Here is a 27,343-nt window from a genome sequence, read left to right on the forward strand (position 1 = left end):
AAACGAGAAACCGTGACAGAGAGAAAGATGGGATGAAAAAGAACGAGCAGGAGTGAGGTAGCAACAAGAAACGTAGGGGTGGTAGAAGAAAGAGGTGAGGCACGCCTGGTAGTCAGCAAAATGGGACCCGGGGGGACCGCGGCGCGAGCCGGCTGTCCCCCTGGGAAGGTTCGCGCGATGGTACAGACCACGCAGCGAATCACGTGTTAGGTAGGGGGCGGGGCTTAGGTTTTTCACCGTTGGGAAGGCGTTTAGGCGGGAAACGATCGCTGAGGCAGGGAGACGGTCGTTTTTTGTGACCCTCCCTCCCACCCTCTTTTTTCTGTATAAAAAAAAAAAAAAAAGTAATAAAAAAAATATATATATATATATATATATATATAAAAAAAAAAAATAATAATAATAATAAAAAAATAAATAAATAAATAAATAAATAAAAAAAAAAAAAAAAAATACATATATATATATATATATAATATATATTGATGAATTTTTGGATCTTAAGTCACGTTTAGGACAGGTGACATTTTGTTTCTGTTCATGTGTTTTTCTTTCATGCGGTTTTTTGAGGGTTTGGATAGTCTGGAGCGGGCTTATCCTTCCCTCTGGGGCGGGGGGAGGGTGGAGGAAAAGCTGGACAGGTAAACCAAAATGGTCAAAAAGGAAATGATGCCATTGGGGCAGTACATGGGGTAATTTATGGTAAATTTTGGTTGGGGTATTTTTGGAATTGTTTGTGGCAAAAATGTTTGGGAAGCAATTTGATAATATTTACATTGTATCAATAAGTGGTTCTTAGTTACCTGTCCTAATAAAGTGACCTTTTTTGCTAAGTCAAAATTTGGTGTGGTCTGTCTTATTGCGCGATGCAGAAATCATCCGAGGGAGGCGGACGCGTCCCTCGGGGCCAGGAGCATGCAAGCCGGCGCACAGGAACCCCTTGGCGGACGGAATTACAATTTCAACCGGAGCTTTTCTGAAAAACATATATTATTTCTCTTGCTTTAATGAACCCGGTGGGATGATAGCAAGAGGAGCGCTTCATTCCGATTGATTTATTAACAGGCCGACCTCACAGAAAAGTAAAAAAATAAAAATAAACACACACAGACTGGCGTTTGGCCCATGTTCACAGCACAGTATCTGAACCTGTCTTGTCAGGGGTCCCCTGTCAATCAAAGGCGACCTTGATGCTTCAAGAGCGCGATGACTAGGCCCCCTTCGCCCGCTGGTCTGTCTTTACTGGGCTCATGTAGGACCCGGCTGTGTGCTGCCATTACTTCATCTTCGTCGGGAGAGTTGCTTCAGAGCGTCTTATTATTAATCGCCGAGTTGCTCGTACAGGCGAATACTGGCTGTTCACTGTGTTTTCAGGCAGACGCTCAATTTCTGACAGCTACAGCAGTCTGCCAGACATTTTTATAAATGTACTGGACAGTTTCTTGTGGCATACGTTGTTATAATTCAACCAAAAAATGCTAATGAGGTACGGGATGCGCAGAAAGCATTTACAAAGCTATGAATGCTTTCCTCAGTGCCCCACAAGCAAAGGGAGCAGGCACGCCTTACTAGCAGTACCCACAGAACCTGTCACACCAGTCTAATTAACTATGTTCAAAATGAATATTAATACATGCAAACGACGGGAACTCAGAAGCAGGACACCTTGCTGAAGTGTAGATCGTTTAGTCTGAACTCCGCATTCGTCTTACAATCTGTTTCTAGGTAATACATTTTATACAATACTGTCAGGACATACAAAGGGAGAACTGTTAAACAGGTGCCAGAGGGGACATCTCATCTATTTTAACCCATTACATGGATGCTTTCCTGAAACGCACCACTTGACTCAGTGGAAATTGAGAGAGTTGGGCAGGGGGCTGCAAGATAGATATGACCGTGAAGAAGCTGCAGATGCCTTACCTTAGAATATTCCCCAGACGTCAGACTAGATCTGGAATTTTTGGAGCAGTACACCTGCGTGCCGGTAGGTGGCATCGTTCGGCTCTGCGTCAGCATCATCCACGCCGGAAGTGATGTGTGCGGTGCCTATACATATGTGCCACCCTATCACACATCAGTTTCTTTTCGCTGCCTTCCAAGCCAGAAGTGCGGAGCCGCAAGGGACACTGCCAACTGGTGTTAATTTCTAAGGCCCTTAGAAAGGTAACCTCTCACTGTAATCAGTTGCAGAGCGGGGAAAATCAGTAAGGAATCTTCCGCTAAATATAGCCTCTACCACATAAGACATTACCGAAGGTAAGTAACTTGTTCATCTAATAGAGACTTCTAGCCGCAGATTTCTTACCTTACAATAGATACCCAATCAATGCCTCCCCGGAAGTGGGTCTGCGAAATCGATTTAGACCAAAAAGCCAGGCGGGAAAAAATGGGCAAAGTGCCCATCACGATGGACCTAACTGTCCAGGCAGAGTGTTTGATAAACGTGTGGAGAGATGCTCATATAGCTGCCTGAGAGTTGTCCAGGACATGGACTCCGTGAGCTAACGTCTCCGCCTTGGCTCCAGTGGATTGAGTGCGTAAGCCCTCAGGGGGTTGCTTTTTGCCCAATGCATAGCAGACCTTTATGCAGAGTACAATCTATCATGAGATGGTCCATTTCTTCACGGCCTTCCCCTTCTTAGCGCCAACATACTCTGCGAAGAGTTGATCGTCCGCCTGAAACTCATTGGTACGATCAAGGTAGAGCAGTAAGGCTCTTTTTGGGTCCGGGCGGTGGAGTCTCTCCTCTTATCAACAAGGGAGAGGAGCAGCAAAGAAGTTAGGCATGGTGATATTTTGGCCTACAAGGACAACAGTGCTATTCCTTATTCGATGGAGGTGGAGGGAACACGATGGGGTTGCCTCTGGAAGTGAGGGCTTAAGCCACCAAACTATATGGGGTGGGGTGCTGGTGAAGAAACTGGGGTCCCCAGGATTGGGAACAGGGGAGAAAGGGTTCAGAGCAGTCAACTCCCAGTTGAAGCTCCTCTATGAAGACGTTAGTTTTGACTGCCACTGAGGGCAACTGAAGGTCCAAGACTTCAGCCACCCTTTGCATATGAGGCACCCTCCTCAGTAGCCATGGTAAGGGGAGAGATACAGCCAATGTCCGGAGAGGCGTCTAAGCCACTGGCACCCATCAGTTCCACACACATCATCATCAGACGCCTCTCATACGTCTCCCTCTCTAGGCCTGTCGAATGGAAATGCCACTGGCTACAAACTCAGATGGATTGGTCCCTGTTGGTGCCAGAGCCCGACGATGCCCTCCTGGCTCAGTGTCGGAGTAGGGAATGATGATGGGGATGGTGCTTCTGCGGTGCATCAGTGATGCTAGGAGCGTTGGTCCTGAAGCGGGTGCTGAGCAAGGTCGCGCAATCATGCCCTCCCCGCTCCAGATCTTCCATCGGATCCAAAGAGCCAGACTGGCGCAGAGGGCGAACCGGACGGTGGGAAACCCGTAGGTTTCTTGGGGGACATCCTTGCCACACCAGTAGAGAAATGCACAAAAAGAGTTGCCAAAAGGTTGAGGAAAAAAACGGTCAAAAATGGACAGAGGGGTTGCCCTCCACAGATCAGCACTGACTGCGCAGAAAGAAAATAAATTACGTCAGTGCGCTGGAGTGGTGCCTATCTAGGCATTGTACACGCATGTCACTTCTGCGCAGACAAACTGGACTTGGAGCTGAATTACACCACCTACCAGCGTGCAGAAGTACTACTCAAAAATTTCTGGATTCACTCTTAAGGTGAGGAATGGGGGAGAGGATGTGGCCTAACGGCTAGGGTGGTTGACCTTGAATCTGGGGAACTGGGTTCGAGCCTCGGCAACGACACTCAACATCCTGTGGTTCTGGGCAAATCACTTAATCTCCCTGTGCCTAACAAAAATGAATGTGTCCGTCTGTAACGTAACGGGTGCTCATGTACAGCGATCTGATACCGGATACCTTCGGGTCGAGTTCATGCTATATAAAACTCTAGGAAAGAAAGGAATCTTCAGCTAGAAGTCTCTATCAGATAAGTGTAAATTGCACATAGGTGTAATATTCTGTCCATGAGCATCAACTTACACCTTGTTCTCACCATCTGGCATCCAATATGAAGGGGTTAGAACATTCACACCCTAGTAGCCTTGTTAAGACCATCACCCATTATTGGCACCAAAGGCCTGCATGGACAATTTCCAAAACCACATAGAGAGCAACCGAGCCCGCCTTCTTCATGGGGCTCTCGTGTGGGATGTCCACCTCCATGTTACAAATTAAGAGAATATAGTCAAATAGTGCGTTTTACACCACAGTTTTCACTTGTTTGGTAAAATGCAGTAGTCCCTGAAATGGCACTACAAAAACGCACTGCCAAATATTCTAGTATTTTCATGGTCCAGTTAAGGGAAGGTTGGAGAGCACAAGTCAATCACTTCTGCCGGAATAATCAGCAGACCTCTTTTGCGAACAGCCACTCTTAGTCTTTTTATATGCTTGTAGAACAGTGCTTCCCAAACCTTTGAGACCCACAACCCACTTTTTCGAACAACAAACCTCCATGACCTACCAAGCTTTAATGGACGTGAGGCGGACGGTTTTTCTAATGTAACTAAAGCATCATGTGGTAGCGCACTGCCTACTCCAGACAACACATTTTCCATTGAAATGGTCACTACATTTGCACAGACATACAGTTTCACTGGTAAAACTATATTGCACACAAATGATGTGTAGACATCGAGTTTCAGAGACCACTTATCATTTATGCATCATGAAGTAAATTGTCTTGATTTGAGTGATCCTGTCATATACAATGTTGTCATCAATGGTGTCATTTCAGATGCTGCAGTGATATTATCAATGATGTCATAGAGCGTGTCATATGTGAAGTAATATGTTAGGCAATTAGCAGTGCATGGCGAGAGTAGGATTTATAGTTATTTGAGATAACTATAACTGGTGATTTTCAGTGGTTTTATTAGTTACAAATATTTTAACTGACATTTTCACCTGAATATGAGGTCCCTTAAAACTTTCTTTTTTCAGTGAATTTCATGAGGTTTTTTTATGTAAAGTAAGGTATTATGACAATTCCTAACTATAAAACCAGATTAACCTTTGTTTTTTCAGTGATTTAAAAAAAAAGAACATATAGTGTAAGATGTCTATTGCGGTGAGTGGAGTGGGCTTGGATCCATGTCTATGGCCAGGCCATGCACCCAGCCGCCGTGGGTGATAAATGGTATAATTGTAAGTAAGACAAACCACTCAAATATAAAAAGCACTGGGCGTACTGGCTTCATCAAAAGGCCAGCAGATCAACATATATAGATTAGTTCTATTGGCTTTGTCAAAAACTTCCCACTAACTATAATGAAATGTAATTTTATAAATTAACACACTGCATTGCTTAATAAAAGTGTTTGTCAAACATGTTTTCAATAAAGCATTTTTTTAAACAAAAATATTAAACATATCTTTGAGTCTTTTTTAAAAACATTTTTCGGCCATAACGTGCAACCATAGAACCAACCACAAGGGGGCCCTGAACTTCAGCCAAAGAGCCCACAGCTCCAGCTTGTAATGCTTTAAAAACATGTTAAGCTCTCCTAAGGTCATGATTTCAAAAACCCAGTAGACGCACAGTTTTATTTTTAATGTTGCTGGGGGCCTGCTGCGTTCCCAGCAGCCCTCCAGAACATTAAAAGAATACTTGGAGGCGCCCAAGTGTCCACCTGGAGCATCCAGAACATTGATATCGTCGGGGGATGCGGAGGATCCCCAATGCCCCAACGGCCCCAGTTGGCTCCCCAGCAAGCCCCCATTGTGGTGCTGGTGTGAGCTGTCTTGGTTAATTTGCTCCTGTTGTTAATTTGCTCCTGGATGGGTGAGAGTAACACTTTCTGTGCTCCCGTCCAGATGGGAGAAAAGTTGTGTTTCCTGCCTGGAAGTGTGCAGGAAGAGTATTATTGCATTCTCCCATGCAGGAAACTGCAGTCCCGGAGGTATGGGGGTCCCGAGACACTGCTCATGTCGGGCCCCGGGAGATAGGGTCCCTGGGGCCATTGCATAGCTCAGGGAGTTCAGTTGCACACCCCTCCTGAAAATGTAAGTGTTGGTCCTGGAAGGGCCAGGGCCTCAATGAGGCTATGGAAATTATTAACAGGATTGGCCCCGGGGGATGGGGTCCCCAGCACCTCTATTAGGTTCAATAAGTGGGGGGGTGCGCCCTCCTCCCCATAAACAAAAAACAGAATTGCCGACTTTGCCCCAGTCAACACTGAGGGGCTCATTCTGAAAATGGGCGGGAGCCTGTGTTTTTCCCTCCGCGGATCCCGGGCGCTGAAAAAAAAAAAGGATTTGGGCCTCTGAGACCGCTCCCCACCCCCCAACAGGCCTAGGGAGAAGGGTATTCCTAATCTGTCTCTGTATGTGTTTTAAACATTTTTTTATTATGGACATGGGACCAAGTCCCAGAGTCCTGAAATTGCTGCCATCACATCTTTGTTGATCTTGTGGTAGCCAATCAAATCTTAAGATCTTTTAGCACTGCAGATCCTTTGTGGCATGAAATATACATAAATTATGAGCTTTATTTTCTCTAAAACTATTGAACGAATTTGCACTGATTAACATGCAAACTAGGGCTATACAAAGCACCCTAAAGGTCCTACAGCAAGTGGACTGCTTTCCTCCCTTCGGTAGTGTCACTTCGAAGTAATTAGATTATCCTGATGGAATCAAGCCCTATGTATGGGGTCAAAGGTTTGCCTGTTTAGTCTGGGGATGCCAAATCTGGTTATGTCTTTGGTACAGGTAGGAGGGTTGAGATGTGATAGGGAGTTTCACTGTGACTTCTCAACCAAAAGTGCCCTCTTCTTCTGCTTGTGATGAGTGGGACAGAGGCAACAGATGGTCGGTCTCTGCTCTCAATGGCACCTCTGCCAGAATCGCCAAAAGGCTATCATAAATCTTTCATGGGGGTAGGGAGGGACCAATTGCTTGAGTGTGGTCCTATTGGAGGGATTTGGGCTCTTTGCAAAGATGCCTGTATTTTACCATCCCAATTTGATTCCAAGCAAAAGAGCCTGCAATGCGCCCTGCCAGAAAATATCCAGACAGGATCTGCATAGGAAATGTAATGTACGCATGTCGTCATTCATCTCCTCAGCACTCTGCACCCTCCAAGCTCAAACCCTGCTCTTATTAAAATTATCCTTGATTGGACCATGAGTCAAGAAGCTTCTTCACCACCAAGCCAGGACTAGATTTACCAGAACTACAACTAAACTGAGCTGCCATCAGCAGTCTGCAGGCAGCAGAAACTAGGAGTGAAGGACACAGGTGCGATAAAAGGACTTGAGGAGGTGGAAAAAAAGCTATGTAAAGTATGAATTACTGCATGTGCAGTGCTTGCATGTATGTGTACAACCCTGTAGTGACCCAGTGATGTCACTGTTCCCTTCTGACAATATTATGACCCTATGACTTCCAGTGTGCTGTATCAGTCTGCAACCTCACTGGTGTCAGCCAGGCCTTTGTGTGGCACACAGAGTATAGTGATAGGAGGCTGTCACACTAGAGTGCTAACTGATAAGAGTAAACAATCTGGACAGGCATGGAATGATTGAAGAGACCTGATACACCTTGCACCTCAAGGACCATAAAATCTCAGAAAGGACCACCTCATGGTGGACTGTGAACATATAGCATACCATAGAGGGACCTGCAGAGCTGATCATCAGAGCTATAAAAATACTGCTATCTATAAACTGCGTATCTATCTCTATTATTTTCAAGTCCATCACATCCATGTGCTGCTAGGACAGGATGCATAGGATGATACCCACATCTCAGACATCACGCATAACATGAAACACATCCACATCTGATCAAAGCAAACTTAACCTTCCAACGACACACCACACCGTTGTAACATGCTGCCCTTGTGGTCAAGCACGTCAGTACTGCATAGGAGTAGTAAGTGCTATGAAAATGTCATTAGTAGTTCTCTCTTTTCTGCGCATGATACTGCACACAATCTTGATGAGCCTCTTTCCACAATATAGCTCTAAATCCCTGCATGAAACGCGAAATGACCGCTGACGCATAATTCTCGAAGCTCTGCTCTCCTGAATGACCTACTCTCATCTTACTTCCTCTTATTCCAAATGCAGCTCCTTCGCCCCTCTGGAGGTCAGCGCCCTGAGTGGGGGACCAGCCCGCACAGGCTAGTGGGCGGCCCTGCTCCTATACAGGAGTTTGAAAGGCGATGGGAGGAGTGAGGGAGGATGAACACTCTGGGCCAATGAGCGACTGCACACCGTGCACTACTAAGCATCTGTGAACAAGCACTGCGTGTGGAGCGAAAGGATGGTTCGCTAACGGTGCTGCACCCCTATCAAATCTGAGGAGGACCAACAACAACAAGAAAGAGATAGATTCCTTATGGCGCCCTAGTGAATATTTCTTTACTGAGATCTCTTCTTAGCTGAAAACAACCCCATGGAATATACAGGGTTATTACTCTTTCTGAGAGCCGCGCAAAGCCAGCTGAAATTGTCCACACAATCAAGAGTGATACTCAGGGGTATATTGTGAGCCGAGGGCACAATATGCGCATCATTTGAGGGTTGGAAATGCAGAACAGTAAGTAACATCATAATGGTTTCCCTAGTTATGGGAAGCATAAACTCAGTTTTGCATAGTTTGCCCTCAACATTTGTGCCAAGTTTTACCCAGTGCTTTAAATGGGCCGGTACTAAGTACCGGCACTTTTTAATTTTCTCGCATAGAGTACCGGCACTTTTCCTTCAATAAGCAGAGTACCGGTACTCACGAGGGCTTGGCTTTGATGGAGGTGGCGCTCCGGTGATCAATCACCTCGTACCTCGGCAGCACCTTCCACTCTTAATTACAGTGGAAGCCTGGGCTGGGCTCGTACAAGCGAACAGCTGCTCTTGTCAGCAGTGCAGTGATCTGCATGTACTGCTCTGGAAGCCATCAGAGCAGAGGTGTGGCTGCAGGGAGGTTCGTTTAGCCTTTGTTTTTACACAGGGGGGGCAGAGAGGAGGCTATTAAACCTAATGGACGAGGGTGTGAGAGTCATTCTTCAGGGTAACACAGTGCTACAATGACGCTTCTGTAGCAGAAAGCGCTGTTTCTAAACTGCCATTAGACTTTTTAACACAAATTTGCCAGTACATGTATCACAAGAGAAGATGTTGAGCAGTATGCAAAAGTCAAATACTTGATATTGTGCATCTACAAAACACATACAAGCATTTGTTCAAGTTACTGATACCTGTGGTGGTCCGAGAATGAAAAGAGTGTCTGATGAATTGACAGCTTTTTTTGCAGCTAAACATTTACTAATCGTGTGAAACAGGAAGCCGGTGCCTTTCTCTTAAGTAAGTAAGATTGGGGAACCATGAGTCGCAATAAAGTGGATAACTCTGGTGGTTAATGCACTTGCTAGAAAGATCTGCGTGCATTCTAATCTAAGGATCAGCTCACCATAACATTGCATAGAGGGTCATTGTGCCTGCTGGAAAGCATAGCACGCAACATGTAGTTCAGAGATTTGTTTTCTGTAGATAGTTCAGTTGGATACTGTTTTTGTTGCGTAGATCCTTGGCTTCCCTGTAGGTCCCAAGTTAACATCCTTGGCAGATATCTTGGGGAATTCTGCCCCTGCAGCAAGGACCCGCATGCAACAACGAGGCATATATATAGAACCTTACTCTTTTTCTCTCAATCTTTTAATTTTTTATGGTTGCTAATAAGGGGTTACTTTGGGTAGTAATAAACACTTATTATTAAGTGCTATATAAATGGTTATTAGTGTAAAAAGCTAATGGACAGATACATCTGATATTCTAAGAATGCATGCACATTTCTTGCATAAAAACCTTAGAATGGTAAAAAAATTAGCTCCGCCCCTTGTTCCGCATTTAGCACCACCCTTATGCCTGCCCCAAGCTCCACCCCCAGTTCATCCACCCTTTTGATGAGTACCTGCACTTATTTTTGTCCATTTAAAGCACTGGTTTTACCAGGTAAATATTGTGCTGGGAAAACACCTGCAGGGTGAGCAATTAGCACCTGAGTCTTAAAGAATCATGATTCGGGCACAAACGGGAGTTCCCAGCAATCTAGATATGCCCGCCTCCCTATTAGAAGGAGGCGCATGGGTGGTAAGTGTTTGACTATCTTTTTACCTGACACTGCAGCAGATGCAACACTGGGTTCTCCAAAGCCAAACTCATTGACGGCCACCACGCGGAATTCGTAGTTCACTCCGGGCCTCAGTTTGTCCAAGCCGACGGTATAGGATGTAGCCCCCCGGGGGATGTCCTTAATGAACATATCCCACAGCCCTTCATCTGCAACAGAAGAAAAGAAACAGTTACTTTTGCACATGCATAAACATGGACGTCATTTAGGTGTCGCAACTGTGACCCCGGGCTTCCCCCTTGCGACCCCAGGCACTGCCTTTGCGGCCCCTGACCTCAGAGGTGGCAAAATCAGTGCCAGGAACACAGTGGCATCCAGTCTTTATGGGCGTGGGATAGGGCTCCACTCTATTTCTTTTCTCTCCATTTTTTTTATTACACTAACACTATTAGTGAATAATGTTTCATTATTCACTATTAGTGGGATAAAAAACGGAGTACAGTAGCTGGAATATGTATTTTCCTGGCAGATGAGGTAAGTAAAAAAAAATATTTGAAAGGTATTTTGTGTTCGTGCATGTGGGTGTGTTTACTTGAGAGTCAGTGTGTGTACGTTTGAATGTGTGTGTATGTGTAAGCATGTATGTGTGAGTGAAACTGAAGGTCACAGGGCGTGTGATGTCACTTCCGCTACCCCATTCATTTTGCGGAATGGACCTGCATGTGTATTATCTCACTGTTACCCGCAGCCTACCATCCTTACAGAGCCACTTAAATGACGACCCCTGAGTTGGTAAATGAGATCACCAGTCATAGGAGCCAGGATCACCAAATATTGGTGGGTCCAGTTCATATAAGCAGTTCCGTGGGAGGCGAGATGACGAGCGTGCCCCGTAGGATGCCCTTACTCACAAGCACGATGGTCCATGGAAAAGTCCCCGGACTAAAGATTTCACCTTAACTCAAGACCAACAAATACGCAACTTACTTATTACATTTGCGTTAAGCCCATCAAATAGTACTGGACTCCCACGCTTTCCATCCCTAGAACCCCCAAAGCAGGGACCAAGTCCTATTAAAAATAGAATATGGGGTATCTACTGTGCATCAATGTCACTTCATCATAAGAAGGACTTTCTCGACCATGTTGCACTCCTCATTAGAGTCATAGGTGAGGTAAGCAACACAGATATGCGTGTAAATATGCGTTCTGCAGTCATATTTTCATACACTCTGCCTTTTTAGAGCCCTATACAAAAATAAACTAGATATTACCCGTAAAGGAAAGGAGAAAAGAACATTCAAGTTATTTTACTAATGTAAATCACATGCATATTTTCCATGTATTGAGGAGAATAACTTGAGAATAAATCAAAATGAAGTTTGAAAACACGGATTTACTTGCTTGGAGCATTTAAAAAGGGTAGTTTTACGACAAGTTAATTGTTCTGCCTTGAGGGTTATAATGGCTGGGTGCTAAAGGTATGAAAAATGAGAGGGGGCTTTGAACTGCAGCCCTATACCTCAGTGAAACGCACCCCACCTGAGTGCCCTTTAGAAATGCACATCATTCTCTTACACCCTGTCTATCTGGCAATACCTTTGCCTAGCAGCTCTGCGAGCCGCCCTGCCCCAAACGCTGGGGTGCACCTATCATAAATCACTGGTGGGACCCAAGCCTCACAAGCCCCTAAAACTTGGTGCCCATGTCTCCAGTTAAACGCAGCAGTGCACCGAGTTCACTGCTGCACTAAAACGTGCTATGCAAAACTAAACTCATGATTCGTGAGCGTAGATTCACTGAAATGACAGGGGAAAAAGGCAGGGTCGGATTGACATATAGGGCAATCAGGCAGTGCCTGAATGGTCGGTCTGACAGGTTTGTGTGGGACCCCCTTCTTATCGGCTGCTTGTGGGCTTGTCCTATGATCCGGTGAGCCAGTTTTTACTCTTGATTTCCCTGATATTACCACAAACATTGACTGCAGCAAGCACAAATGCGCAGTCTTCCATCCTGTGCAAAATACTTATGCTGCGAGTCTTTACAAGTTCAAAACTAAACATGTTTTATCTTACTAATGCAGAGCACTTTTAGTTTGGTGCCTGGGCCTATTTTCTCTCCCAGTCTGACCATGGAAAAATAAAGTGGCATCACCCACCCTCTGACCCCAAAGGGCATCACAGAGTTGGTGCCTTGTCCCACCTTTAGCCCCTTACCTGCCTTCTATTTGATGCTGTAGTTGCTTGGGCAAGGAGAGGCATCCACAGACACTGAAGAGGGCTCTAACAGCCATAAGTACTTCCTGTTCCTGCTTCTTCTATTGCAGCTCTGGAGACCAGTGGGAGGAGGGACTGGTCATTTGGTAACAAAGAACAAGCCTCTTGGCAACTTTTAATTGTAGTCTATATTGTCACTAGTATTACAACTCTAAATAACCCCACATTAATGTCCAGAGGACAGTGAACACCAGGGAAGCATTTGTAGTCTTTGGTTGCACTGTATATAAAAATCCAGTGCTGTGTAAATCTCACTGGCCCAATCGCTGTTGGAAATTAATTGCCAATGAGTCGAACTGTTGAGTCTTAAGCCCTATTACCATTCACCTGTGAAATTCCAGGATGTGTGGTAACTCCTGCTACCTCATCCATTGAACTGTTCAATTTGGCAGCTAACGCTGTACCCCCTCAAGTTTCCCCAGGTTAATTTCTGAAGGTCAGACCTGCCGAAATTTACACAGCGAAAAATCCCCCCAAAATACCAGAACATGTGGATTTCGGTGTAGTAAGAACTCAAATCTTCAGGTTGTGCCCCTGTGTGTGGCTAAGAACTCAGATCTTCATGTTGTGCCAGTGTGTTTGGGAAGAACTCGAATCTTCATTTTTTCTGCCCTGTTTGTAGCAAGAACTCACATTTTCATGTTTGTCCCTGTGAGTAACAAGAACTCACATCTTCATGTTGTGTCCTTGTGTGTAGCAAGAACTTAAATCTTCGTTGTGTCCCTGTGAGTAACAAGAACTCACACCTTCATGTTGTGTCCCCGTGTGTAGCAAGAACTCACATCTTCATGTTGTGCCCCTGGGTGTAGCAAGAACTCACATCTTCATGTTGTGTCCCTGTGTGTAGCAAGCACCCAAATCTTCATGTTGTGTCCCTGGAAGAATTCAAATCTTCATGTTGTGTCCCTGTGTGTAGCAAGAACTCAAATCTTATTGTTGTGCCCGTGTGTAGCAAGAACTCCTATCTTCATGTTGTGTCCCTGTGTGTAGCAAGAACACATCTTCTATTGTGTCCCTAAGCGTACCAAGAACTCAGATCTTCATGTTGTGCCTCTGTCTGTAGGAAGAACTCAAATCTTCAAGTTGTGCCCCTGTGTGTAGCAAGAACTCGAATTTTCAAGTTGTGTCCCTGTGTGTAGGAAGAACTCAAATCTTCATGTTGTGCCCCTGTGTGTGTAGCAAGAACTCGAATCTTCAAGTTGTGCCCGTGTGTAGGAGAAACTCAAATCTTCATGCTGTGCCCCTGGATGATTACTGGTGTTCTTGGGTATGATCTTAAGACAATGGTGCTCAAAACAGACCCCTGCGACGCTGCAACTACTTAACATGGTGTACTTAGCAAAATATCAGACCTCCCATGGAAGTGGATTTAAGTTAAAACGCTGTTCGGAATAAAGAGACGGAGGAAATTGAAGAGACTACTCATGAGCAAAGTTATTTCGTAAACGTTTTGGAGTAGAGCCAAGATTTGGAAGTATTAAAGAAAAACGGTTGATTGGCCGGTAGTAGGTCACAGATGGAAACATGTGAAGTCTGGACAAGGAATAGTGCTGCCCCTTTCAGGGTGTCTGTCAATAGCATGGGGTTTCATATGTGAAGATGTGATAAAGGTAGCAGCCTGTATTACCTTTGAAGATCAGAGATTCAGGCCATGCTACCTATACAGACACGCAGACATGTCTAATGGCACAGTTGGGCATGCTCCCAAAGAAGCCAGCCTTTATAACCAAACACTCTGATTCTCTAACAGTCAGATTACTGGTCATGGCTAGCTTCAGTAAGGATGTAAGATATTTGAATGCAATCAGCTAGGGTCTGAAAGTCTCAGTCTACACAAACCAAAATAAATGCCATTACAATGGAAACTGGTGATGCTATATCAATGAGACTCTGAAAAAGATTTCCAGTGGAAATGCATGTATTTTCCACATTATCAGTAAGCATCAATGTCAGACTTTCAGCGATGTATATTATTGGTTTCAATAGTCCAACCCTTTCTTGCATAAGCCAAGGCCTGATATTTAAAAAAATACATATAATAGTAATGGTGTGGGTTTTGAGTCAGCGTCTTTCAGGTACTGGATTTTCTGGCAGAGGACTCTTCAGCCACTGGCTGGAGACAACGTCAATCACATCTTGGATAAGCCCACAGGAGCATATTAGCGTCACTGTTTGTCAATTGGCTGCTAGTTTGTAATCTGTCTCCATAGAGATCCTGTTTTATTAACCTTTTCACAATGAAACAATAAATATGAGGCCAAGAATCAAGGCATGATGCAATTTTGCCAGGTACACCATGACAAAATGCCCGGAGCAGGGTATGAACGGTCACCCTTGTATTAAAATCAGAGGAGGTAGGATACAATGTTTTTGTTGCCAGCTTAAAACAGAGGTAAGTAAATGTAAACCAAGGCTTAAAACTGTAAAACATAGGATTATTATTTGGGGCGTTTGTCTGCCCACCTCAAGGAATAATCACACCCCTTACATGATGAACTCTCAAAGTCACTATATTAACCCGAGTCCAAGCCTAAGCTAAGCTATGGCACAGAGCAGGTAGGTTTAACTTAGGCAATGAGTAACACATTAATACAGTACAATAGAAACCCCAAAACAAATTGGGAAAATTGAGTCAAATCTAATAAATAAAAATGACAAAAATCTAATAAGGGGAACCAGAGATATAAATGTTTTAAGTTTTAAGTAGAAATAGGACAAATTACCAATGACAATCAATTGTTGTGGTAGACTTGGCCCGAGGCGCAATTTCAGGCTGATTGCGACAGTGTGCGGGTCGGATATAAAGCCAGGTTCATTCTGACTTAGTCTTTTTATCTCCTAATCCACCACAGGAGTACACTTCTAAAGCTCCCCCAGGAACTCAGGAGAGGCACTTACAGATCTCATCCTAGTCCCTAAAAATCAGGATGGGCTCAACCGATTTTCAAGGACCACTTTGAATATCACTGTGACCGGGGTACCTAGAATAGATTAAAATATTACAAACCAACTTTAGTTTTCCTTTATTAGTGGTTGTTTGGGTATGAGTTTAAATTATAAGGGTATTATGGTCCTATGACCCTAATTGACCATCATGTTTCTACCCCTATGCTCAGGTGTCTTCAGTTCAGGGCTTTTGTCAGGACGTCAATAATTCAATGCCCCAGCAACACAATCATTCAATTAGAGAAAAGCATGAACCACTTGGCAGGGTAGACTCACAGATGGCAGGGTAGACTCACAGACAGCAGAGTCCACGTGCAGGGGTTGGAAACCTGTTATTTCCCTGAGGCTTCATATCAAGAGGCCAGCCAACTAGCCCTTGGAGTCACTCTGGGTTCTAGGATCAAGAGATGCATGCCCTGTCCTTCTCCCCAAGGCAAGAGTGCAGCAATCATTAGCTTAGCACAGCAAAGCAGGAGACCAGCAGAGTGGCAGTCCTTATACTCAGTGGTGCCTTTGAAGAGGGATGGACGTCAAAGACATACCTTTAAAGTGCACAGAGGCCTTTCTTTCCTGCCCTGGCTCCATACTCACAACAGGGTGGTATGCAGCCATTTGTGTGTGGACAGGACACGGTCTGATCAGGTGTAAGTGAGGCTGTGCCCAGCTCCTCCCTCCAATTCTGCCACAGATTACCCATTGTGACATACCTAAGCTCCCATTGTGTGTGGCTGTCTAGGAGGAATACACAAAGCCCAACTGCCAGCTACACCCATTCATGTGATCAGAGACAGGCTACAGGCACCAAATGGCTAAAGCAAGAAAATGCCAACTTTCTAAAGAACAAGTTACTTACCTTCGGTAACGATGTATCTGTAAGAAACATTAGGTAGTCTGCCCCTTCGGGAGGATCTTCTGTCGCAGCAGCAGGGGACGGTCCTCCACCCGAACCTGTCCAGCCTCCACCTCCATGCGTGGAGATTGAGCGGCAACAGTTGATGCCATTTGACTTGCCTCCTGAAGTCTGTGCTATCATTCTGGCAGCCAGGCGTCCCTCCACAAAGTCGGTATACGCCTGCCGGCGGAACAAATTTGTGGCATGGTGCACAGCAAAGGCTGTGGATCCCCTTTCCGCCTCTCTTTCTGAGGTTCTCCTCTTTCTTCTTTCTTTGGCCCGGCAGGGCTCTGCCCTGGGCACCCTGAATGGTTATCTTGCTGCCATCTCTGCCTTCTTGCGGCTTCCTGATCAGCCTTCTCTTTTCAAGTCCCCTGTGGTTACACGCTTTCTAAAAGGCATTACTCACACGTTCCCTCCTGTCCCTTTTGTAATGCCTCAGTGGGACTTGAATCTTGTTCTCACATTTCTAATGTGTGCTCCCTTTGAGCCTCTTCATAATTGTCCTCTTCGTCTGCTGACGCTTAAGACTGCTTTTCTGGTAGCCATCACCTCGGCTAGACGGGTGAGTGAGCTCCAGGCTTTATCTTCAAAGCCTCCTTTTCTATCTGTTCATCCGGACAAGGTTGTCCTTCGGCCTCGTCCCTCCTTTCTTCCGAAAGTGGTGACTCCATTTCATCTTGGGCAGTCTGTCACCTTGCCCACCTTCTTTCCGCCTCCGCATCCTTCCAAAGAGGAAGAGAGGCTCCACCGTCTGGACCCAAAACGTGCGCTCTCTTTTTATTTGGACCGCACAAAGCAGTTCCGGGTGGACGACCAACTTTTCGTTGGATACGTGGGTGCTAAGAAGGGGAAAGCTGTGCACAAACGGACCATCTCTCGGTGGGTCGTTTTGTGCATCAAAATTTGTTACTCCTTGGCAAAAAAGGACCCTCCTGTTGGGCTGCGCGCCCATTCTACTCGGGCCACAGCGGCTACTACTGCTTTGGGACGGGGTGTCCCTTTGCAGGATATCTGTCAGGCGGCGACGTGGGCTTCGCTACACACGTTTGCCAGGCATTACTGCCTTGACAGCCAAGTCCGGAGGGATGGCTTCTTTGGCCGTTCTGTCCTCCAGGACTTTCTGGTGTGATCTTGGTTCGCAGACCCACCACCGGGGATGGTATTGCTTGGGTATCTATTCTAAGGTGAGGAATCTAACTAACGTGTTTCTTTCAGATGAACAAGTTACTTACCTTCGGTAACGATGTATCTGTAAGAATTAGTTAGATTCCTCACCGACCCACCCATCCTCCCCGTTCTGCGAACTGACATCTAGGGTTAAGGTTATCCTTTTCAGGCCCCTAGATTTTATTTTTGGCACCAGTGTCGGTCTTTGCATGGCTCTGCGTTCCTGGCGCGGAAGGCTGTGTACAAGAACTGATGTCAGCGCGCGAGGGCGTCGTCTAAGTACTCCGACGTCATTCCGGCGCGCGACGCCGACGACGGACGCGGAGCCGCAGACGACGCCTAGCGACGCGCAAGGGGTATTGCTGACGAAAAATCTTCCGGATCCAGTCTGACGCCTGGGGATATTCTAAGGTGAGGAATCTAACTAACGTGTTTCTTTCAGATAGTGGCATTTTCAGAATTATAATTTAAAATCTGACCTCACCATAAGTTAGGATTTTAAGTCCAGAGACACCAAACCTGAATCAATTTTCTCTTACCATTTGGAAATTATACTTATAAAATGAAATAAGGTAATCTCAATGGTATCGTACGGGAGACATAGGCCTTGCAGTAGTGAAAAACAAATGTAAGAGTTCATCACAACCAGTACATGTAAAACTTAAAATAATTTGTCCTGCCTTTTAAATACATTGAACCCTGCTCTCTGGGTTGTCTATAGGGGTGAGGTATGTGTAAAAAGGGAAGGTTTGGGCCTGGCAAAAGGTTTAATCTTTCCAGGTCGAAATGGCAGTGTAAACCGCACTCACAGGCTCTGCAATGGCCGGCCTGAGACATGATTAGAGGGTTACTTTAGTGGGTGGCACAAGCAGTGCTGCAGGCACACTAGCAGTATTTAATTTACAGGCCCTGGGCACATGACTTATTGGGTATGAGCAAATATTAACAGGAGAGAGCACAAGCACTTTAGCACTGGTTAGCAGTAGTAAAGTGTGCAGGGTCCAAATACCAGTAAAAACGAGGTCAGAAAAGTGGAGGAGGAAGGCAAAAAGTTGGAGGGAAGACCACTATAATGATGTCAAGTCTAACAACTATATACTAGGGACTTGTAGGCAAGTGGAATGTGACAATTACTGAATAGTAGGGGTAAATAAAGTACACAGAGTTCTAAAACAAGAAAAAATATAGGGTCTAGCAAGAGGTGTAAAACTGGGCTAACCGCGCAGAAAATGCTTATTTCCTACAAAACCTACTTATGGGAATAATTCATGCATGTGAATATATGGAATATCCAATGCTGGAGAAACCAAGGTTTAAAACCTACTGGCCTATGGTATACATTCTCTGTATATTCCCTCTCTGTATGCAACTTATTCATGTATGAATACATAGGTCAAAACAAGCTACAAACCAATGGCACACAATTCAAGTATAATTCGTGTGATTCATAAAGGTTGCAATTTTTCTTAACAGATTCCATGCATAATGTGTGGCAACACGATATTCTTTGGTGTTAAGAAGAACATCTACATCAGCTCGTTATGCCAGTAATGAGTGTGGATAATACAGAGAAAGAAACCCGTGGCTCGGTACCCGGTGAGGTCAGCAGAAGGGGCAGCAGGAGGCTTTAATAGGGTCACTTGTCGGGACTGGAAGAAGCAATTAGACGTCTCAAGTAACTTCATAATTTTGAAAATGGAGGTAGCGATGTCAAAGCACTGTCAATCAGTGCTCGCTAAAGCGAAATGGGGTCATGTCAATAGAGAGTTTGTGGATCGCTACCTCATTAGGCGCTATATGATATAAATACGGCCATAGATTGGCAAATGAAGCTGTGTAACCAAGCTGAAAGAAGTAAACTGGAAGATGTAGCCTTAAAAGATATGTTGTCACAGACGTGAGCAGAGCAAAGTAAAATGTCACGTTCTTGTACTGTTGAATTTAGACATCCTCGGGGAAGGAAGGCTGCCGTGTCACTCATGAATGAATCATGCATTTTAATTAGCACTCTTGTGGCAGTCTGCCTGACCTTTGGGCTGAACCAGAGAGACAGGGGTCAACAGGATGAGTCAGTGTGCACATTCAAAGGTAAGGGAGCACAATGTGCCCTAGAGGCAGTGGCAGGTGTTAAGTATAGGAATACAATATGTATACAGTGTGAAAAAATTAACATAGCTCATTACTTCACAGGTTCACGTGGAATGACCCAAATGAGATTCTGGTCCGTTGCAGACAGGTACCAGCTTCCCACACTTAGAGGTCAAATCAAATTGTTTGTTGGCCATAACGGTTCAATGCTTGATCCCAGAAGTAATGTAGCATTCAAAGTAATGATCAAAGTAACTGAGGGAGCTGGCTAAGAAAACCCAACGGACACATTCTTGAATCTCCCTAAATATCAGATACATATTACATAAGGCAGATTCATGAAGTGACAAACACTCGGAGATGTCTGAGCTCATAAACCTGTGTATAAAAATATTTAGTAGAAGAGTTCATGTTTAAATGATGCCTAGGAAAAACATAAGAAACTGTATTCAGAACAGTATCCAATGGCCCTTAAAGTGAAATACTTAGCAGCCTGTAGCATTCACCCAAGACTCTGAATGCACACAGACAGATAATTAAAAATTGCCTTTAGTATCTCCTGGTAAAGAAGAACTCACATCACTCTATATAAAAGGGAAAGCTGAAACCAATGTGATCACCCACACTACCACAGCAATTAAACATATATTTTGGTTTCTTTCTTCACACAAGTAACAGGATCTCGGGACTTTCTATTGTACTTTTCAGTTCATTTATGTTTCGTTTACAATTATTTTAAGTGCTGGCTTTCCGCCTAACTGCTTACAAGCTGCAAAAGTTGCCACATGCATTTTTTGTGATGATAAATTAGATATTTATTTGTCCGCACTGTGAGTAGTAGGGGCCAGTAAGTGGGTTTGTAGGCAGTTCTGAACGAGATTAGGAAAGGTAAAGATTTCCCGTATTTATGTCATTCCAGAGTTTGGCACTTGGACTACAGAGCATCAGCCATCAACGTCCATATTTTTGAGAACTGAAGATTCAGAAGAGTTTTGTTGACTTAGAGTCGGTTCCTGCCAGCGATGATAGAGGAGATCTTGTTGAGCAAGTAATACCAGTGTGTCAAATGGGCGTGCTGTCAGTACCATCACTTCTCTTTCTGCTTATCTCGGGAACGTGAACTATCTCCCTCCCTAAATTTTTGATTTTGTCATCAGGCAGGCAGACAGACAGACACACACACACACATACCGCTTTGTGTAGTGGTTTATACTGCTTAGCTGCCCCTGTTCAAAACAAGCATTTGCAATACAAAAGGTCTCGACTTTGGCACCTTATATGTATTTAGCTATGCAGCACATTAGCCTGGGTGCTGAAACATCTACTGTTCTTTAACATGGAGGGAAAGTAGCACCAAACTGTGTGACACGCCAGGTATGGGAACACATGGAGAGATATACTGCCTGTCGCCGGGAAATGGTATAGTTCAAAGCTCTGTTTTTAATATAAAATCAGCCCCTTCGGTGGTCATATCACTGAAAATACAAGATTTGAAAAAAATATTATTGTCTATGGGTGCTCGTGGAAGCCAATTTCTATGGACTGGAATCTAGAGAATGCTAAAGTGATTCTGGTATTTTACTGACCTCGGCTGGTCTTTTTCTATCAAGAAAGTTAAATAGAGGCAGTTGCGAGACAAATAAAAAAAAGAAAGCCCCTCATCAGAAAGCAATTCTGGTATTTTACTCATCTCTACTGGTCATTTTCTATCAAGACAGTTAAATACAGGCAGATGAACAAGCAGAAAGCAATTTTGGTATTTTAATGACTTCTACTGGTCGTTTTCTATCAAGACAGTTAAATAGAGGCAGCTGAACAGGAAAAAAAGTCCCTAAGCGGAAGCAGACAAGTCCTAGGGCTTATCTCCAGAGTCCAAAAATTACATTCACATATAAGTACATACACAAGTACATACAAGAGGTCTTGAATGCTCGACCTAAAAAGCCTCCACATTTTAAGACCAGTGTTTGACAAATCTATATTCATAATGCCTCTATATTCATTATGCATTTATTTTACTGACATCAGAAGGATGAAAAGCCGCGCAGGTCCTACAGACAATCTGCATGTTCTTCGCAATTATACATCAGAATAAGTCTTGGTTCATCCTACTAGCACATGAAATGGGTACCGGCATGTTACCAATAGGTCTGTGCAGCTGTCACACTAACATCAGAGCTCCCCTACAGGATTAGAAAATGTGACTTGCAATGTAAATAAGATCTTGCAATAAGCATACTGATCTTGACCTAAATATTACTGCCAGTAGAAGTCACCGAGGAGAGGCGCATAACAATACATGACTACGTCACTGGTATAGGGAACAGCAAAATTCAGGCTACACATAGATATCTGAAGCATGTGCATTAAGCTAACATATTATATTTAATTGTTATCAGAACATGTAAATCTAACATGTTATATTTAATTGGGAGCAGAGCATGTAACCATAAGGCTGTAATTTGTAGCTGGTACACTAATCCACTAGGAGACATACCTAGAATTGGAACAAGCATAAGCAAAGCCACTTTTCCCATGTTTTTTACCCATGTAGAACACCTGCTCGGCTGCTGTTCAGCATGGATAAAAGTTAGATGCTGTGGAGTAGAGAGGAGTGTAGTGGCACGGAGTGGAGTAGAACATCGTGAAGTGGCTTAGAGTGGAGTGGATTGGAGTAGAGTGTCACAGAATGGAGAGATATAAAGTGGCACAGGGTGGACTAGAGTGCTGTGTCATAGAGTGGCAAGGAGTATAGTGATGTAGAGTTGAGTGGAGTGGGATAGTGTGGAGTAGAGTGTCAGAGTGAAGTGAGAAAGTGGTGCTGAGTGGAGTAGTGTGTCAAGGAGTGGAGTAGAGTGTTGTGGAGTGGAAAAGAGTGGAGTGGCATAGAGTGGAGCATGCATCGTGTGGTAGCGCACTGCCATTACAGACAACACATCTTCAATAGAAATTACCATTACATTTGCTAAGCCATACAGTTTTACTGATAAAACTATACAGAGCACAAATGATAATGAGGGGAAATTGCATCACCTAGTGTATAGATTTGTTTCGATTGTATTAAAATATTTGAGAATTACAAAAAAAATGCTTAATTTGTGTTTCCCCAATTTTGATATATTCTGCAATATATGTACAGTTCATTTAGTGTCATTTAAATGTTGTTGTATGCTGGAAAAAACTAAACCTTTCTTTTCTGCCCCCAGTACCCAGCACGATTGTCACATAAATACTCCCGCTTTGCAGCTAGAGAAAGAATAGTAAATACCAAGCTCCCTGGAAAACAGAACCTAACATTTGACCTCTGTCTTTGAGTGCACTGAAAATATGACAAGATAAAAACAAAATGTAAATGCCTGTTTATTTCTCATTCACTTTTGAACTCTAGCATGGTATTTTGCTTCAGCACCCCTGCTCTCCTACTTCCAGTGCCTATGGCATTGTTAATATACGTTGAATCAATCAAGCAGAAAGATAGGAGGCATGAAACCTTCTAAAAGAAATACAGCATGTTTACTGCTGTCAACTAGCATACAAGCAACACAACTGAAAACACATGTACTCTCCTGGACTGTCTAACGAAAAAGAAAAAAGAGTTTCCATAAAGCAAGCACTCGTGGGAGAATACAAGGAGCCAGTAAGAGAGGTGGCAAACAAGATATGCTCCACGGGAGGGACAAAGACGAACAAGTTACTTGTGAGAAGTTGGCCTGGTATATGCTGTCCACTAGTTATAGTGGGCACCTTGCACCAGTCCAAACAACCCTTATTGATGATTAGGTTTAGGACAACCTTTATTGAAAGCTATCCTAGTGGTAGCTATGGAGAGCAGCCTTCAGGCTAAGTCTTGAAGCAGTGTAAAGCAGCTTGGTTTACCAGATTATAACCTCTTGAATACCTAAATGAAAGGAGAACCACACAAGGTATATATATAAAATATATGTATTTATTTCTAAACACTCTCTACTAACCTCTATATGAACTTAGAGAGCAAGGCACACAATAATATAGTTCTAAAACGACAGTAAATAGCACAGTATACAATGGGCCCCAGGGGGAGACCAAATCATATAATAAGAAAGAGGTATAAGAACCACGACTTGACTAGACACAGTGCCTAGAGCACGTAGAATCGCTGGCACCCCAAGGAACCACCCAGGGTAGTGACACAGGGGACCCACGGGGGATACATGCAGTGTGAGAACACAGCTGCGAGCTCCGTACGATCCTATCGGAAAGTCACGGTTGGAATTTTAGAGTTTAAGGACACTTAGGAGAGGACTTGGAGCAAACCCTTTCAGACTTAGAAGGTTCTAAGGCCAGCACCCACATGAGCACTGGAGTACTCGTGTTTCCTAACCCAGGAAAGCCGGGTGCATAGGTGTCAAATGGTGTCGGGATACTTCGATGTCGTCAATGGAGAGTTGCTGCGAAGTGCTGCTGCCGTGGAAAGGAAAAGTGTCCGGTGTGATCCAAGCCTGGATCAAAGATGTGAAGTATCTGAAAGCAGAGGGGACATAGTCTGGGTCACTTTCCAGTGACCAGGGGCACGATAGACAAATGCCCACCGATGTCGGGTGTTTCAGGTGCAATGAGGTAAAGCTTGACTCCACTGCCAAGGAGACCAAGAAGCGTCGATGACGACCACAGTCTGCAGGCGAGCTGCCCCGCAAAGGATGTAGAGTGCTGGGGGGGGGGGGGGGGGGGGGGGGGGTCGGTGTCCGGATTGGAGACCAACAAACCTTGGCAACGGCAACCCACACGGTGAGAGTAAAATGGCTTTGGTGTGGACCAGCAAGGTCCTGTGGACTCCCCAAGCGATGGAGAGTCAGGGCATGTCTGGAGCAACCAGGTAAGCCCGTTGAAAGTCAAAGTACCCTTCTCAAGGACCCACAAGTCGACGGACAAGGGATCGCGAAGGGACCTCTAGAGGAATCACTAGACACCAGCCCACGGGTCACTCGAGGAGTGTAGGCCAGCAATCTTCAGTGGAATCACTGCTCGAGGTCTGGACCACAAGTAGCCCACAGCACAGCCTCAGGGATCGCCAAGAAGCATATGCTGCTGCAAATGTGCACGATGTCCAGGGGTTCGGGTTGCACGGTCCCCACGAGGGCTTTGGATCTCAGAGTTGCTGAGAGCACGGATCGGCCTCGGGGAAGCTTGGAAACCCACCTCCTGTGTTGCAAAGTCTTCGGAGTCTTTCAGGAGCTGCGTAGATGCAAACCAGACAGATGCGTCTTTGGTGCCTGCCTTGCAGGAGAGTAACTCCTTTAATCCAAGGGAGATTCTTCAGTTATCCAACGTCGTGTAGATAGTAGAAGTTCTGGGATTCTGTAGCAGAGTTTCGTCCAGGTAAATCTAAAGGTCTGTAGTCAGGGCTTCCTACTTTATACCCAAGGAAGGGGTGGGACAAACTCTGGGGACCATCCTATGGGAGGGTCAGGAAAGAGGGGTTGCTACACCCATGTCCTTTGTCCAGTTTCGCGCCAGAGCAGGGGTTGAGTGCCCCTGCAACCGGTTTGAGCTGGACTATGAACAGGGACACCAAATGTGCCCCCAGTGCAGACATCAAAGCACTCTTGGAGTGCACCCACCCAGCCCCAATAGACTAAAGCCTGCCTGGGAGGTGGTTACACCTCCCTGTGACAGGAAACCTATTGTCCAGGCCTCCCCTGCCGGAGTTTCATCCTGCAGCAGGAGGGCAGAATCGTGTCTGTGGCTGGCAGCATCCATTTTGTGATACCAGAGCCTGTGAAGCTGGTATCGGGTGTACCGGTGAAGTCATGGTTCTCCCTCTAGTAGGGTGGAATCATACCTCCCACGTTACTGGTGTGGAGGTATGATTCCAAGGTGTTTGACACCAAACACGACATGTTTCTGTGCAGCCATTCCAAAGTTAGCATTTACTGCAAGGTTATAATGCACTTAAGAGTATATGGTGTGGCTGCATCACAAACAACCACGGAATAAAGGTTCCGAAAGTTGCAGAAGAGCTCTGCTCATGCATGGGCACCCTCTCACATAAAACCCAGCACCCTGCCTTCAGGATTGATAAGGCCTGCCATAGGGGTGACTGATATATGCAGTGATATGGATAGATATAGGGAACCTATATCTAAGTAAGGGGTGCATACACCACCTTACAAAGGCTGCTGTAGCAGACCTGTTGTGTCATTTTGAATGGCTTTCCAGGGGTGGCATAATACATGCTGCAGCCCCTGGTAGGCCTCTGGGGTACCTATGCCCTGGGTATATAGTATACCATATACTAGGGACTTATAAGGGTACCCCAGAATCCAATCTGTGGTGTACCTAAAGTACATGCAATCAATTTAGAGAGGAAGCAGCTAGGCTGGGGCCCTGAATAGCAGGGTCCCAGCCAGACTAAAGTCGAAAAACAGTGAAACATCAGCAAAAAGTGGGGGTAACCATAAGACGCAGATCCTACTCTCCATCTAGCCTCAGATTCCTTACCTTAGAATATTCCCCAGGCATTATTAGACGGGATCCCAAAACGTTTGGTGAGAAGTATCCCTGCATGGTGGTAGGTGGCATAGTTCTGCTCCACCTGGCATTGTCTGTAACAGAAATTATGTGCGTGGTGCCTTTATGGGTGCCACCTCAGCACGCTGACGGCAGTTTCTTTCACTTCTTTCCTCGCCAAAAGCATGGTGCAATGAGAAACATTGGCCACTGGTGTACGAAGCTAGGGGCTTAGAGGGGTTAATCTGTTACACTATAATCTGGTTTGCAGAGCATGGAGGATGGGAGGCTCAGCAATGAATATGCGGCTAGAGAGAGTGTCTACCAGATATGGAGTTACCGAAGGTAAGTAACTTGTTAATCTGATAGAGACTTCTAGCCCCAGGTACCTCCCTGGAGATGGGGCTGCAATACGGATTAGACTCAAAAGTCCTAGAGGACAAAACAGGCAAAATGACCATCATGCCGAACCTGACTGTCTAGGCAGTAGTGTTTTGTAAATGTGTGCAAGGAAGCCCACTTTTGCTGCCTGACAGATATCAAGGACAAGAATTCCACACAACGGTCGCAGCTTTGAATCTTGTAGAGAGAGCGTGCAACCCCTCAGTGCATTGCTTTTTGGCCAATGCGTAGCATATCTTGATGCAGAGAACTATCCATCACAAGATGGTCCAGCTCTGCACCTCCTTACATTCTTTGGCTCTGACATACCCCATAATCGTAGATCGTCCACCCAGAACTCACAGGTACGATCAAGTAAGAATGATAACAATCTTTTTGGGTCCAGCCAATGGAGTCTCTACTCTTCTTCAGAGGGTTCATACGGAGTGTAAAATGTATAGAGAGTGATGGACTGGCGTACATGCAAAGGACTGACCACTTTCGGTAGGAAAGAAGCTCTAATTCAAAGCACAAGCGTGTCTGGGTAGAGGTTAAGGTATGAAAAGGTGCAGACAGTGCCTGTAGCTCACTGACCCTCTGGGCAGATGTTATTGCCACTTAGAAGGCCGTTTTGATGGTAAAAAGTCTGAGTGGACAGTTGAAAAGTCGCTCAAAGGGAGCACACATTAGAAGTGAGAACGAGGTTGAGGTTCCCCTGGAGTATAATAAAAGGTGCTGTTGGGAATATATATTGGAGACCTTTTAGAAACCTAATTAGAATAGGAGATTTTAAATGAGATGCCTAATATGGCAGCCGCAGAAATGGCAGAAAGATAACCTTTCAACATGCCCAGGTAAGAATAAACAACAGAACCTGGAAAGGGGTGCAGATAAGGGGTAAACATGTACACCATGCCACAAACTTGCTCCAATAG

General features: G+C 44.9%; 1 protein-coding gene across 2 annotated transcripts in view; it reads right to left on the minus strand.

The window, feature by feature from the left end:
* SDK1 (sidekick cell adhesion molecule 1) overlaps positions 1 to 27,343 on the minus strand; it is a 2,285,003-nt gene that overhangs the window by 32,930 nt on the left and 2,224,730 nt on the right. For both annotated transcript variants that reach the window (XM_085629198.1, XM_085629197.1), the window contains one exon: positions 10,214 to 10,378. In XM_085629198.1, the coding sequence (XP_085485324.1) occupies positions 10,214 to 10,378 (165 nt within the window). The remainder of the gene's footprint in view (positions 1 to 10,213; positions 10,379 to 27,343) is intronic.

This window comes from Triturus cristatus, chromosome 10, assembly GCF_964204655.1.
Source record: "Triturus cristatus chromosome 10, aTriCri1.1, whole genome shotgun sequence".
NCBI classification, from domain to species: Eukaryota; Metazoa; Chordata; class Amphibia; order Caudata; family Salamandridae; genus Triturus; species Triturus cristatus.